The sequence below is a fragment of the Gallus gallus genome, chromosome 6, assembly GCF_016699485.2.
Source record: "Gallus gallus isolate bGalGal1 chromosome 6, bGalGal1.mat.broiler.GRCg7b, whole genome shotgun sequence".
NCBI lineage: Eukaryota > Metazoa > Chordata > Aves > Galliformes > Phasianidae > Gallus > Gallus gallus.
Window position 1 is genome coordinate 10,276,131 of NC_052537.1, and position 15,251 is coordinate 10,291,381.

General features: G+C 40.5%; 1 protein-coding gene across 3 annotated transcripts in view; it reads right to left on the bottom strand.

Annotated features, from left to right (window-relative positions):
* Nucleotides 1-15,251, bottom strand: part of PTEN (phosphatase and tensin homolog) — a 46,874-nt gene that overhangs the window by 16,439 nt on the left and 15,184 nt on the right. For all 3 annotated transcript variants that reach the window (XM_040702867.2, XM_046943266.1, XM_046943267.1), the window contains 3 exons: nt 13,578-13,622; nt 7,973-8,016; nt 4,382-4,620 (listed from right to left, as the gene is read on the bottom strand). In XM_040702867.2, coding sequence (XP_040558801.1) covers nt 4,382-4,620; nt 7,973-8,016; nt 13,578-13,622 — 328 coding nt within the window. The remainder of the gene's footprint in view (nt 1-4,381; nt 4,621-7,972; nt 8,017-13,577; nt 13,623-15,251) is intronic.

A 15,251-nucleotide genomic window follows, 5' to 3' on the forward strand; every position in this document is an offset into this window, starting at 1 on the left:
GAATAAACCAAGAATGAAAAGGCATCTGAAGCACCCCGGTGGTCTGTGCACAGTACACCTTTGCAGCACCCCTTTCACCTGTCCTGCAGTGCTTAAGAAGATGTCGCACTCGTTAACCACCGTGCAGGGAGTATGTGAGACCCTGGTTCTCCAGGCACTTCTGTGGGTATTTCCTACACCCAGCTCAAACAGCGAGGCAAAGAACGCAGGCTTCTCTGTATTGCAAACAGAAAGACCTCAGAGACAGGGGCTGTCAAGCTTCCAGGAGCACTTTGAGCAGGAGACCCCTGTAATTTTTAAGCACTGAAGCTGGAATTACATTTCTACAGAAATGCAAGTCAAAGGAATCTACTTTTATTTGCCAATATCACTGTACTCACAACTGACACTACCTGCTGTTACAAAATGTGTTTCTGAAATGTCTTCACAAAAATCCAGAGTGGGAAGTTTCATTAACATGAGCTTGATGGCCCAACTGTTGAATGAAGGACTTCTCAAGTGAATTACAGCCCTGAAGTGAACGCTTGCTTTGAGAACATACAACCAAAGAACATTTTTATTATCAATTTTGTAATTATTCTAAGCTTCAATAATTAGTTTTAGAGCTCTTATAGCTAGTACTTTCAAGAGAAAGTGATAAAGAAATTTTTCCTTATGAAATATGTTGTATATTTTATATCAACTCACACTATTTGCAACAGCATAATTGAGTATACTTTCATACTAAAGCTAAATGTGAAATTGCAATAATCTGAAGATAATTGAAGTTTTTCATAAATGAATCCTTCTGTCACAAAGCCTAGAACACAATATCTCTGTGTTATCTCCATAAGCATTTAGTTCTAATACCTGTATTCCCTCATAACAGACAGAAGTGAAGGATGGATGGAATACTTGGGCATCTTTCTGCCTTTGTTTGCAAAATGTTGAGTAGTGTCTCCTTACCACCTCAGCTGCTTAAAAATTACAATTAAGCAAAAGACTTCTCCCAGTATCACTTGTACAATGGTATTCTTAAGTAGCCTTACATGTGGACAGTATTTGTGGTTCAGATGTCATCTTGATAGCTGTTAAGAGATTCGTGTCTTAAGGGAGCTTTAAAGTTTGCTTTATTGAAATCTGAGCTTCATGCCCAAGTCTCAAAGCAAGAGCACAGGAAAGAAGTTTAAGTACTTTCTCTCCAGAAGCTTCTATTTCACACCTACCCTCACTGACATTTTCTGAATGGGTATCCAATGAGTTCCTCTAGTCCCTGTGTCAGAGTTTCACAATACGATGCTGTGTGGACATCACAAAAATTGACAGCTGCTGCTTCTGCTGCTCCTCTTATTACAGCAAAGTCAGTAGCATGAAGAACAAGCACTTCTGGAAGTAGTTCTTCCTGCTAAATCTGGAGGTTCGTACTGAACAATTGGCATTGGGTTTAGCAGAGGTTGTCACCTGGGTTAGTTGAACAAACAGCCATTGTAACGGACCAGCTCTGACACATCAGACACTGGTTATCTACCCCTCTGAAAGAGTCATTCTGAGACTTCCTTGCAGAAAATAATTGGTTTCTGTTTCCTGTTCAGTTACATGTAACTGCTGCTACAGTCACTATTGGGAACCATTCCTAAAATGCAACAAGGTGGAGGTCAAAGAACACTCCTGAATGGATCATTTCCAGTTTCAGCACTCCAGTAAGTTCTTCCTACCTGGTAACTACTCGTGGAGTAGCCAGTCCTTTCTTCTGGGACTACTCTTCACCACAGAGACCTCCACCAAAGTAGGAAGAAATAAAAACCTCATCCAGCTGTAGGAAGGCAAACTGACGGCCTTCATCATCACAGTAGGATTTTGGTGTCTGTCTTAGGGAATAAGCTAACCAGTTCAAAATGTGGATGCAGTAGCAGCTGTTTTAGAGGACTTATTTGGGGGCTTGCTTCTTCCCCAGTTCTGAAAGCAGGAAGGACAACCAGAATTCTTAATCAAGTTCCAGAAAATAATGTCTTCATGCAGTTCAAAGGAGAAATGGAAATTAATGCTATTCTGCTACAGTGGTGGGGACTGATAGATAAAATCTTTTAGACAATGCTTTTAATCTTTCCCATTTCTTCCTTCTGAAAAAGGAACCCTCCCCTGAGGAGCTGCAGAAGTTGAAAGAGGCAGCTTAGAGGAAAAAAAAAAAAATCACTTTTTGGTTGGAGACAGTCTTTTAGGCTCAGTTCTGCAATACACACTACCCTTCCCAGGATGATGCTGCATTAGTAGACTATCTAGGAGTTGTCAGTTTGTTCTACATCTCCTGTAGGATGTCACAAAGGCCTCTGGTGGAGCTGTTTCTCCCGCCAGACACAAGGGAAAAGCTTGTTACAGAAGTACTCCGGGTTGTTCTCTTGACTAATTAGTCATACTTCCTCTTGTAATTAGTAGCACTTCCTGCCAGCATAGGCAACAAACCCTCTCAAGAATCAATCTCCCATGCACATTAATGGTAACAGTGATTGGAGTTGTGTTCTTCTCAGTTGCTATACGAAAGCTTAGTGTTTTGTGCTTGCTTTTAAAAAAGACCTAGTACCTAATTAAAACCAATTTTCCTTCATCATGTTTTGGCCCAGCAGAAATAAGAAAAAATAGCATTTTCTAGCACCTGGGTGCACGTGGCTCTTTTGATGGCTCAACTACTTTGACTTCAGGAAGTCAGTTTAAAGAGGTGTGGCAAAGCATCAAATCACAGAGCAGCACTTTGCATGTGATACCAAAAGGGAAGAAAAAGCCCCCAGAATCTACACTGGAATACCTGTTTATAAGCACAACTTTTACAACCATGTGTATCACATACTGCCCACTTGCCAAATGAAGTTAACCACGCTCAAGAACTGGGAAAAAAAAAAAAGCCAGCTCTTCCAGAAGAGACATCAAAACCAAAACAAAGTTGCTTGTTACAGATAATGTTTACAGTGAAGCTAAACAAGGCTCTCACAATTCCTGTTTAATAAATCCTCTGCTACCTCAAACATGCTGGAGGTACCACTGAAGTACTAAGGAACAACTAGCTGTCCACCAATGCACAAAAATATTACACTCTTTATAGAAAGATAAGCTGAGGTACAGCATGCTTCACCATGTATTTGTTGCATTTTGAACTGAGTGATTTCCACGTCCTTATATCTTCAGATAACCTTTAAGAGCAACCTATGCTGTTCATTCATCACACAGCTCACTCCTGTTCCCTATCACTCACTCCTGTCAAAACCCACAAGTTTTGATAGGAAATCTTAACACCGTCTCCTTTCAAGTATGACATCACAACCATCTTCTAAGCTGGAACACTAGCTCCATCTCATAAAACAGCAAACTAATAATTCACTTGCTCCTTCTAACGAATCAGCAACCAAACCCCAAAATTTCCTATACAATACTTCCACTCTCAAGTGTCTTCAAACACGAAACTCAACTTGTTAGAGGCCTACATGCTGTGAAATGAATACCTAATGCAAACATAGGAAACATAGAAAGCTCTGTACTTGAATAGGTTACAAGAGGCTCACAGAGATTACTCCCCAGGGCTGCTCTTACCAACATGTACAAGGAAACAAGGAAGATGAGCAGAGAGGCTTGCTGAAACTACCCTGCAAGGCACATATTTGGGGAAGATAAAAAAAAAAAAGGCATAAGTTTCCATTAATGATATATAACCATGGCACATAACCATGCCAAAAAGGTCAAATCTATAGTTATCACTAAGTGAGCCTGTGTACCACTGACACGGTCATAACAGAAAGCTCTTGCAGCCACAAACATTTATCTGAGATTTTCCTACACCCCACAAATACAAGAAATTAAACATCATGAAGGAGACTGAGGTGACCAACACCTAGCCTTTACTCTCCTTCTAATGAAAAGGGGCACTCAGCCACAGATATGCTCTTCCAGTAGGGACATTCAGCTGTAAAAAGCACTTTAATGACTATGCACCTCAAAACATCACAGAAGTTGAGAGAACCTGAGGAGCTAAAGAGCTCATCTATTCAGACAAAACAAGCTAGAATAATCCTCTTATTTGGGCTGAAAATGCTGAATGAGAAAGTTCACTCATCAACCACCCGTTTGATGCAACACAGAGCAGAATGCTATTTAAAAGGGTATTTAAAATAAACTGTCCAGATCATCTTGAACAGGAGATGGAAACAGACCATTTTAGGGTTGTGATTAATTGCTTCTCTGCTACTTAAGAAAGCTTTTTCATTGAGAAGGACTGCACTGATCCAGTAATATTAAAGCTAAACCAAACCAGATATCACAATTGACAGAGAACGTTTCTCAGAGGATTTGACTGTTCAAACCAACTAGGAAAAGCCTAAAGATGTATGCAGCAAAAGAGAAGAACGAATTAACTCACCTTCTTGTCTCTGGTCCTTACTTCCCCATAGAAATCTAGGGCTTCTTGAGCCTTTAAAAACTTGCCTCGATGCAACAAATATGCACATATCATTACACCAGTTCGTCCCTTTCCAGCTTTACAGTGGATTGCTGCAACATGATTGTCATCTTCACTTAGCCATTGGTCAAGATCTTCACAAAAAGGTTTGATAAGCTCTAACTGTGGTGGGTTATGGTCTTCAAAGGGGTACTGTGCAACTGTAATGAGAAGGATTAACTTATTAAAATCTAAAAAGGAAATCACCAAGAGCTCAACTAGACAGGTCAAATTTGTGACAAGCATGAAAAAATTAACATTCTAAATACAGTCTTGCATATAGATTTGTATACACACAACTTTGATTCTGCTGTTACTCAGTAACATATTGCACACTAAACGCATCACAAATTTCTCTAGTAATACGTAAGTATCTTACTGCATGAAGAGACTATCCCACCGTGCTTCTGAAGTTAATACTACAGACTCTGCACCTCACATCATGATTTTACCGGAGTTTAAGAGTGCACCGGCACAAAAAATAACATTGTGAAAACCCATTAGACAACAATTAGACTACCTGCTGAGAGAAAACAAGGCCAGGCCTCACTCACTGATCAGATGAGGAATGCTGCAGCAAAGATTCCCAGCATGGTTTGGTCTACATTGGGAACAAACACTCAGAATTTGCTCAAAGGGATTTGGAAAAAAAAAAAAGAATGGTAATTTCCATACTAAAAATGGTAATCAAAAAGATATCTCACGCAAGGCACCTGCAATGTGTTTTTAAGGTCAACCCAAATGCAGTTTTTTTTTTTTTTTTGGATGTCCAGAGACATTCACACAGTTTTTCCATCTAGAGATGGAAAGAATTTCAAGTAAGCATTAAGGGAAAAAAAAAAAAAAAATGAAATCTCAGAAGAGAACAAAAATAAGCAACTGGCAGAAGGGCCCAAAACCAAACCTCTGCATGACCTGCCAAATCAGATGACAGACAATGCCAGGCTGGCTGGCAGAATTACATGGAATTGTACTGGTTTGGCCAGGAGAATTACACTTCACAAAGCACAGTCCAATTCTTAATCAACAGACCTGGGATCTTAAAAATACAAGTCTGGTTCATTTTAAAATTCTCAACTAGAAACACCATTTCCTGTTCTGGTGTAAAAAAAAAAGAATACATTTTTTTGGCACGTGTTTGTAATTGTTTTGTAAAGGCTACTCTTTTGTCATAGACACAAGGCTCCTTCAATGAATCCACAAGAACTTCAAGTACAGAAGTACAGGATAAAGTTACAGAACTGCTAAATCACCATGGCATAAATTTGAAGCCTTTCAGAGGGATCTACAAGGACAGTTTACTCTTTCACAGTACAGACTGTCCACTTAATTTCACCTAGGAGAACAAAAGGGAAGCCTGATAAAGTGAAAAATCTGTTAAAAAAATGTAATGAATACGAACATCTACTAATAAATTCTTGCACACTGAAGATCTAAATACTCTGCAAATGATCACTGCATGCAAAGTTACTTAGATGTTACTTTCTGCTGCAGATATAAGTGAATGGTGGAATTTATTGAGAAACCCCAAAAGAGGAAATCACTCAGGAGATACTGCAGATCTTTGACTATCTTAACTACATCCAACAAGGTTCCTCTGAAGAGGAGAGACAACGTAATGCTAAAAGAGCTGCAGGAAAAATCAGAAGTAGAAACAGCTTGCGAGACCTGAAGTAACAGACAAACCTTGCAGGATTTTCTGCAAAGGCTGAATGAAGAAATGCTGAAATGGGTGTACTGAAATGGTTTAGAAAACCTTAGAAAACATCAAGCTGTAGAGCCTTGATCTGTTTTGAGGAGGGTGAAGGTGCTCCATGGATGAAGGCTGCTAGTTAGTACTGGAAAGTGGAGAGAGTGAAGAACAGCTCACTCCTCTCTCCAAGCTCCCAGACACTGCGCATAAAGAGGGAAAACAAACCAAAAAACAAGGCAAAGCCAAAGGCCACTTCCAGCACTGCGGTACTTCAGAAACTACACAAGCTCTAGACAGAAAGTTAGTGTCCATGGACCAAGAGCTTTCAACATCTGTTTCTGCATCTGATGCAAGAACATCCCAGCTGAAAACTACTATGGTGTTTCACATTCAGTATAGAAATGAGAACTTCCTTTTGAAATTACTTCACTCCCAAAGATTTTAAAATACAACCATACTTCTGCTGTTGCTAAAAGCAAGCCTTAAGTCACAAATTTGATCACTTAAGTTAAATAATTTGGCAATGAAAGTAATAAAAAATACAAAGCTCCCTAAAACATTGTTGTCTTATACAGAGGAGCTGTGAATAGTGGTGTCACAAAAAACACTGCTGGTCAGAATTGACTGCAAAGGGATCTGAGAACCTCCATAGTAGAAAACATAAATTAATGGAAGCACATGTACCAGACATGGTATTAGAAGCACGTCCTTCTCATTTACACCTTTTCTCCTCTTACCCAAAGAAGTGCTCAAGCAGATCACAAGATACCTTTTTTCTGCCTTGTATTTATTTAGCAATGTTTCAGAACATTGCTATTCAACATAATTAGAGCAAAGCAAAATGATGATTACTTCAAAAATGAAGGTTTCAGTCCTTCTGTATTCAGACATTAAAGCAGCCAACCGGTCACGTCCTCGACAAACTGTTCACAACTAGAAGGATATATAAATTCAATAATAAAAGAGTCAAGCCCTTGCTAAGGACCTAGTATCAGCCAGTTGGGAGAAAACTCATTCATCCCCAGTTTCATATGCACAAATACCCTTCTCTCTACCCAGCTGTTCTGATGCACAACATGAAGAAGAATTACAAGTATCACCACAGTACACAGAGATGTTTCTCCACAGAAGGAACAAAGGTAAATCTGTATTTATTTATTACCAGGGGCATTAATACTGACAAGACAAGAACATTGGTTTCCACTTATTACAAAAGGCCTGATCAAAAGGAGTCCCTGAAAGCTTCCCCACAGGTTCTGCAAAGTGTCCAAGAGCCATCTTATCTCAAACAGGCATCTCATGGAAATTTAATTTTGTTTTTATTAAAGCAACAGAAGGCACGTTTGAGATCTTCAAAAAGCTGTTGCACGTGAACACTGACGGCATCTTAGCAGTGTTCTCCACTTTTACTGTGATGCTTCTGCATAAAGAAATAGATCTTAAGCTTCACAGCTAAATTTTACAGTAAGTTTGCTGACAGAATTGAATAGAAATCTCTATACAACTTATTCTGCAGCAGTTTTTCAAACAGTAGACTTCCGATTGCCACATTAGGTCTTGTTTTAGTTAACTGTTAGGAACATGGGTTTTTGAAAACATAAGGAATACACCAAGTTTCTCTGATGATTCAAACACTATTTGACACGAATCTTTGCTCCCGAATCTCCTACATTGCTATCTATAGTACTCTTTTTAGTACTATTCTAAATATATAGTAATATCCTATATTACTATACATGACTATCAGCTCTACTTCACACCATCGTCCAGAAAAAGTGAAATATAAAGAGAAGAACGCATACTAGACTGTGAATACATACCTCTGCAGTTAAATTTGGCGGTGTCATAATGTCTTTCAGCACATCTAAAAAGAAAAATAAGACAGAAGTTCAAGACATTCTCTAAGGCACTCCTAACATCTGCCATACCTCGGAGCATACAAATTAACATATCAGAAAATCATGCATACCCATCATCATCATCATCTGAAACTAAAGCTAGAGATTACATGCTAAAAAAATATGTTTTATTGCAGACATAGGAAGTTGGTCAATAAGGTATCAGTTATTTTAGTGAAAATAAATTACTTACCCTAAAGTAACTGTGGTCTGTCAGTGATTTAGTCACTGTGACCCTCAATGGAGACATTCATGCAAGCAATGCAAGATATGCTTATTTTTAACAGAGTAGCTTTAACTATTCCAGCCACTCAAACAGCTTTAAAGCTCCCACATGAGCAAACAGAGGATGGCTGTAACCTTCATCCAATTTTCTCTGAACTCAAAATACATGTCAAGAAACCCTCGCAGCAACGAGCAAGTTAGGGATTATGGTAGTCATAAGGACATTTAGAAGATACTCAGCTAGAGCAACCCACAAAAGGACTCTATCTTCAATTACAGAATCATGATACAACCACCAATAGTATCTGAAAGCACCACTGAACAGTAATACATATCTATTATACCAAATAGATTGAGATATAGCTCTCCAACATAGTATTTTTTCTTGGAGTTGCACTTATGTTGGCTTTACTATGCCGTATGAGATCTGGCCTAGCTAGCTACCAGCAAAGCAAACCACATGATATTAGTTGTGCAGGATGACAAATCTGGGGATGAGCATCACCGATTGGATATAAGGGAACTAGCCAAAATGGCATGCCATAGGAAAACAGCTAGAGCTGATGCTGGGGGTAAGGGGAAAGAAAGTAAGAACAGCACACCCTCTGCAATCTTCCTCAGAGATTGCTTTCTGCAGGAAAAGTGTTGTGTCCCTACACAATGCAAGTGAAAAATGAACTTCAGGAAGAAAGGCAAGAAAACTTTCTCAAAACAACAGGACTCTAGTTTAAAACAATGACTGGAAGTCATTTCAGTAGAGAAAACACATCTAGGTCTTCCATTCTGATTACAGCCTGTATTTTTTATAGGGTTCAAACATCCCCCGCAGCTTCAGGACTAGTATGACCTTATCTTTCCTTTGGTAAATACATTTTGAGTGCAGCCTTTGAAGCTGTACAGAGCTTATTTGATACTTTCAGACATGCAGACTTTTAGGCTCTTGCTGTATGACTGTTTCACCTAGCCCACATCTCACAGGCACTGAACTGAGCTTGGTCCACAAGACTCACATAACCAGGAACAGAGGCAGATCTGCTGGGGTTGCACTCAGCGAACTGCAGAATCATGGAATACCCTGAGTTGAAGGGACCCACAAGGACCATTGAGACCAACTCCCAGCTCTACCACAGCATTACCCAAACTCAAACCCTATGTCTGAGAGCAGTGCTCAAACAGTCTCTGAGCTCTGGCCCTCAAGGCCGTGCCCACCGCCCTGCACAGCCCGTTCCATGCCCATCTCCCTCAGGTGCAGACCCTCTCCCTCACCCCCAGCTGCCCCTCCCCTGGCACAGCTCCATGCCGTTCCCTCAGGCCCTGCTGCTGTCACACAGAGCAGAGCTCAGCGCTGTCCCTCCGCTCCCTGTGAGGAGCTGCAGCCACCACAAGGCCTCCCCTCAGCCTGCTCTGCTCTGAGCCAGACATACCCAGGGACCTCAGCCGCTCCTCACACCTCCTGCCCTCCAGGCCCCTCCTCCTCTCTACAGCCCTCCTTTGCATGCTCTCCAATAGCTTTACATGCATCTGATATTGTGGAGTCCAAACCTGCATGCAGTGCTCAAGGTGCAGCTGCACCAGCACAAGGCAGAGCAGGACAAGCCCTCCCTTTACCAGCTGGCAGTGCTGGGCCCAATGCACCCCGGGGTATGGCTGCCAGGGCACACTGCTGGGGCTCCGATCCAACTTGCCTCAGCCAGAACCCCCAGATTCCTTTCTACAAGACTGGTCTTCAGCCTCTCATCCCCCTGCCCATACATACAGCCAGGGTCATCACGCCCCAGGGACAGTGATTTCCTTTTTCTGCACTGCTGAGCCTTCCTGGGTCCAGCCTTAGCTAGGCAAAAAGCCAGGTGGTTTCTACAGCTCACATCACATTGCTGACACTTTCTCTGGGTCAGAAGTGACATGAAGCAGATTGAGTGGCAGGTGTGTCTCAAAGAACTATTATCTGCACTCAAGTCTTCAAGAAGAAAGGTCAGACCCCGAATGTATGCCCAAGATGTAGTCAGCATGCCTGGAGCAGCCATCAGCCACTCTGGGCAAAGGACTGGTATAAGTTAGTCAGCATTTGAACTTTGGAAGCAGAGCCTGCTAGGAAGCAAAGCAGTTAACACAAAGCATCTCTTCCAAATGCGCTCTTCATTAATCTTCCTTTTAAAGAAGTACCCTATTAGAAGGAATAGTATGAGATGAAACTTCAAAACATAAAAAGAATCCACATATGGGCAAAAAAGCCTTCAAATTGCAAAGTTTGAAAGAGGAGCAAGTAGAATTCTGCAAGGGATAAAAAAGAGTTTTGTTGATACCAAGGATAGAAACTGAGCACAGAACATAGTCATGTTACTCCCAATGCCCTCATATGGGAGCTGTATACAACACAGGAGAAATGCAGAGCTCCAGACACGGCCCTATAAAACATATTCCCCTTTCCTTGCATGGAACACATGCATACCCATGTTTGAGATCCCACTGGCACGTGTTTTGGAGATGTTTCCACTGCTTAGCATTTTAAAAGCATCTGTTTTCTAAACATGATGAGACCTGTAATACAGTCAGACCTCCATCTGAAACCTGCTGACAGGGCTACAGACTACAGAAAAGACAGCAGCCTATGCCAGTGCCTAACTCCCTGTACACAGACATAGAAATAAGCACAAAAATGTACACTGTTCACTGTAACTCCTTCAAGTATCTGCTTTTATTAAAGAAATATACTGGAGAAAGTGAAGAAGCAAAGAGAACAGTTTGGTGGGATGCGAAGCATGAAAGCAAAAAGTGGATGAACATGTTAAAGTAAGGAAGAATAAAGGAAAAAACAGCAGAAAGTTAAAAGCCTACACAAGAAAACCCAAGGAACAAAATGAAACAAATGCTCAAATATTCACTAGCAGTCAAAAGCTAGGATGTGAGCATAAGGAATAAATTACATCAGTTAAGCATCTGTTCAGAAAAGTCTTCCTAAATCCTTTTAAATAAAACTGCTCAATATACACAGCATTATCAGCTCCACGTAACAGCTACCATAAGGGATCTCAAATGTCATGAAATCACTCTGAATAACTTCCACGTAACTTCCTTAGAATCCTACTTCCTTATTGAAAAAAATTCTACTATTTACAAAGGATTGGACAAATCTCTACCGCTCTCTGTGATTTCTTCTCATCTCATGACCAAACATTCCAACAGTTCACTTCGTAGCATTTATTTACTTAATGTGCACAGATTTTGTGTGCACACAGATAACCTGTCTCTGTAGGCACAGAAACTTTAAAAGTTGAGCTTTCTAAACAGCATTAAACACTTCAATCTCCTCTTGCAAGCAAGTGATCGGTGTTTCCAGGACAAAGAGAATCCACACATTTTAAAAGCATGTTTTCCTCTGTAAAAATTTTGATCTGATGGGAAATATTTCTATTTATGGAAGCTTCATTAGAGATTATTTTCAATTTAGCAGCAAGGGAAATTGATGGAAGCTGGGAGGATTCTTGCAATTTTAAAGAAGAAATTTTTATACAAAGAACTTGAAGACAAAAACTTCCAACACACCTGGACAAGCTCCCTGCATAGCTGAAAGTATCAGCAATGTAAATATCAGAAGTATTTGTCTCATCATTTAACTCCAAAGCATGCAGGGGATAGAGTTTTTTTGTCCCCTTTTTCCTCCTTTTAAGTAAAGTGAGGTTCCTAGCACGCAGTTAAATGGAAACACTTCAAGCACCATCCTTGCTCCTAGAAATCCTTGCCCAGAACTCTTTACTGAACTCCTACTCTCTGATCAAGCCTAGAAGCCAACACACAACCTACTGTTTTAACGTGTCCCCTCTTAAGCCAGTTTGAAGCAACAAGCTCAGCACTCTGTGGTTCAGCAAACCCTGGTCCTCTAGGTGACCCAGAGACTTACCTACAGAACTCCAGCCCTTGGAAGCTGGAGGAAATTAAGTCACACCCGGCATAGGGTGCTGTAGCAAAACCACCGCAGGTACATTTTACACAACCGAGATAATCAACAAAGATCAGCAAAGAAAGATACTCAGAAAGTCATCTCCAGGAACAGCTGCACCTACACACAGCAGAAGCTGTCAGCTATCCTGGAAGTGTGGTTCTTTCCATCCGTGAACGTCACCAAGACATTTATTAAATGGCTAACAAAAACATTTTGGATAGCTACGATGGAGAAAATAATTTTGTTACCAAACAGCATGAAAGCTGTCCAATTCATTTATTTTAATGCATATTCTAGTTAAAAATCTGTCCCACTCTACCCTAGACTCAACAGAGAAGTTCAAACGACATTATTTCACATCTCAGATTCCAGTATTGCTTAATTCCAACATCAGAAGGCAGAGCCGCTCGATGCACGATCCTTCAACCAATACAGAGACATGTTTAAACACTTACTTTAATGATTTTCAGATTGCAGTGCAATGCATTGCCTGTATTTACATACAACTACCCTGAGCTGTTAGGGATTTGGTTCTTGTTGGTTTTTCTTTTCTTTTTTTTTTTTAAATAAAATATTTCTAAATAACTGCAATTAGTGGAAAAATCACAGATATTTAGAAAGATTTATTTAGAAAAAAGATGCAGAGGCAGCTCTAAAAGGTCAGAGAATCAATAAACCTAAAAGCAGATTTTGGGGAAAAAAATGCAGGGTAAGAAAACCAGGACCTGTTCTTCAACATCCGCTGACATTACAAAATCACTTTTACAAATAAAATTAGGCTAAATTAGCATATAAAATGATCAGGGAACAACAGCAGCAGCAGCAGCATTTGTTATGTAACAAGAACAGCTTTCAGAATAACTGACTTTCCTGAGGAAAACATTCCTCCCTCTACAGCAATCATCGCGCTGTGATTGTGCAATAGTTGAATCAAAATAATGAGTAGGAACTATGAGGGATACATGCAGAACCTGGGTACCAATACAGCTCAGTACCCCTCAGAAATGCAAAACAAACCAGACAGCATTCATCTGGCAACTTCTTCACTCAGACATACGTACACGAACGGAAAGCCTGCAGTGAATTACTTTTCACTTTTTAATCACACAGTACAAGCTCTAGATGGGCTGGGTGCCAACTCATTTAAAAGTGTTCAAGTAATATGAATACACACCAGCATTTCGTCTAACATCACTCAGCTTCACTAAATGAAGTAACAGTGCTCTCAATCAGGCTTAATTGTTTTAAGAAATGTGCAAAACATCTCTAGCTCTGCTTCAGTACGGCAGCAAGACACTCTCGCTTCCAAGCTATTTTTAGAATTCATCATTTTAGAAAGCATATCTTTATGAACATACTTACAGATTGTATATCTTGTAATGGTTTTTATGCTTTGAATCCAAAAACCTTAAATAGGAAAAAAGAAAAAGACATGCATTAATATACAGAGCAGTAATGGTGATCTCAGCTTACGGCATCATTAGGACACCACCAGCACACGCAGCACTGTGCTCCTGGTCCCAGCTGGCCTTGCACTATGCCAAGGCAAGCAGCATGCTGCAGACCTCTCCCCTCCAAATAATCCATCACCCTGAGTAAGGCTACTCGTGCAACCAAGGGGCCTAGATCTGACCTGCAACCCAGTGATTACTGTATGCACCAATCTACGGTGATTTCCATCTGCACATCAATAGATTATGTGGGAAAAGGGCCGATTCTTCTTAAAGCAGAAAGTACAGTGCCCAGTAACATTATGGGTACTGAAAGCAGAAAGAGCACTCTACTTTTTTGTTTCGCATTCATTTCATTTTCGTGCTAATTTTGTATTGAAAACTTCCCCTTCAAGTCTCAGAGAGTCAAACTGCAAACATGATTCATCAAAATTGCCATGATTATATATGATGTGTCACCCAGTAATGTTCAAGAAGAAATAACATACAAATGTTTACACTTAACATCATCAACAGTGTGTATCTGCACATCAGCCAGAAGGAATTTAATTAGCCATGACAGAACATGCTGTTCAAATTGAAAGAAACACTAGCTGCTAAAATCCTGGAAAGCTCAAGCAAAAATGAGCTCTGGTTATCACTTGCAATATTCCAGAAGAACCTAGAACTCTGTGGTTAAACTGGTGCGTTTAAGTAAGAACAGATGTGTGAGCGCTCCTTGGGCAGCACTGAAAATGGAACTCTGATTTCATTGGCAGAAATCCTTCACAGTGCCCATGCTGGCAGACTTTGGGAGATTAAGGAAGACGCCGGACACAGCAATTCATTCCAAGAGATGTTCCTGCAGGTCTGAAACAGCTGGAGGGAGAGGAGAGCTGGCTCCACTTCTGCCAGTAACATCTGCAGGACTAAGGGCAAGCTTCCACACAAGTGTTTTTCTAAGGACAAAATTCCATCCAACATGGAAGCCTCAGAAGACAGCCAGCAGCCCAGTCATGCTCCTCATGCAGTATCACTGTTAACTTGGTCAGGATACTAGCTATTCAGAAAAAGCCCACTGGCATCTCTCTCATGTCTCAAAGCCCATTTCTACGGAGCTCAAACAGTGAATTTTGACATACAAAGCTCTTGGGGAAAAAAAACAAAAACTATTCCAAGTACAATGCTACTTGAGCATCCAGGTCCCTACAGACATTTCATTTGCATCTCTCCATATCTTAATTTGGCTCCTCACACTTGGAGGTTATCATTAGTCCTTTTGATCAACAGTGTTCACGGAGAACTTAACAGACGTTGGTAAATCCCTTATTTGTTCTGTGATCTGCATTAATACAGACCTTGCTATTAGGAAACGTTGACTTCATGCATCTCAACAATTCAAGCAGAGACAGTGGATTTTAAGGAACTAAATTACAGCAGTGCTCCTAAATGGCTAAGAACATCTCTCACAGTTGTATCCAGGAGCTCAGAAAGTGTAACTTTCGCATTAAAAACAAAACTTTCACAAAACATACTATCAGAGTCACCAGCAGTAATGAATTTTGCTTGTTCTTTCTTCCTCAGAAGTTAAAACACAGCCTTTACC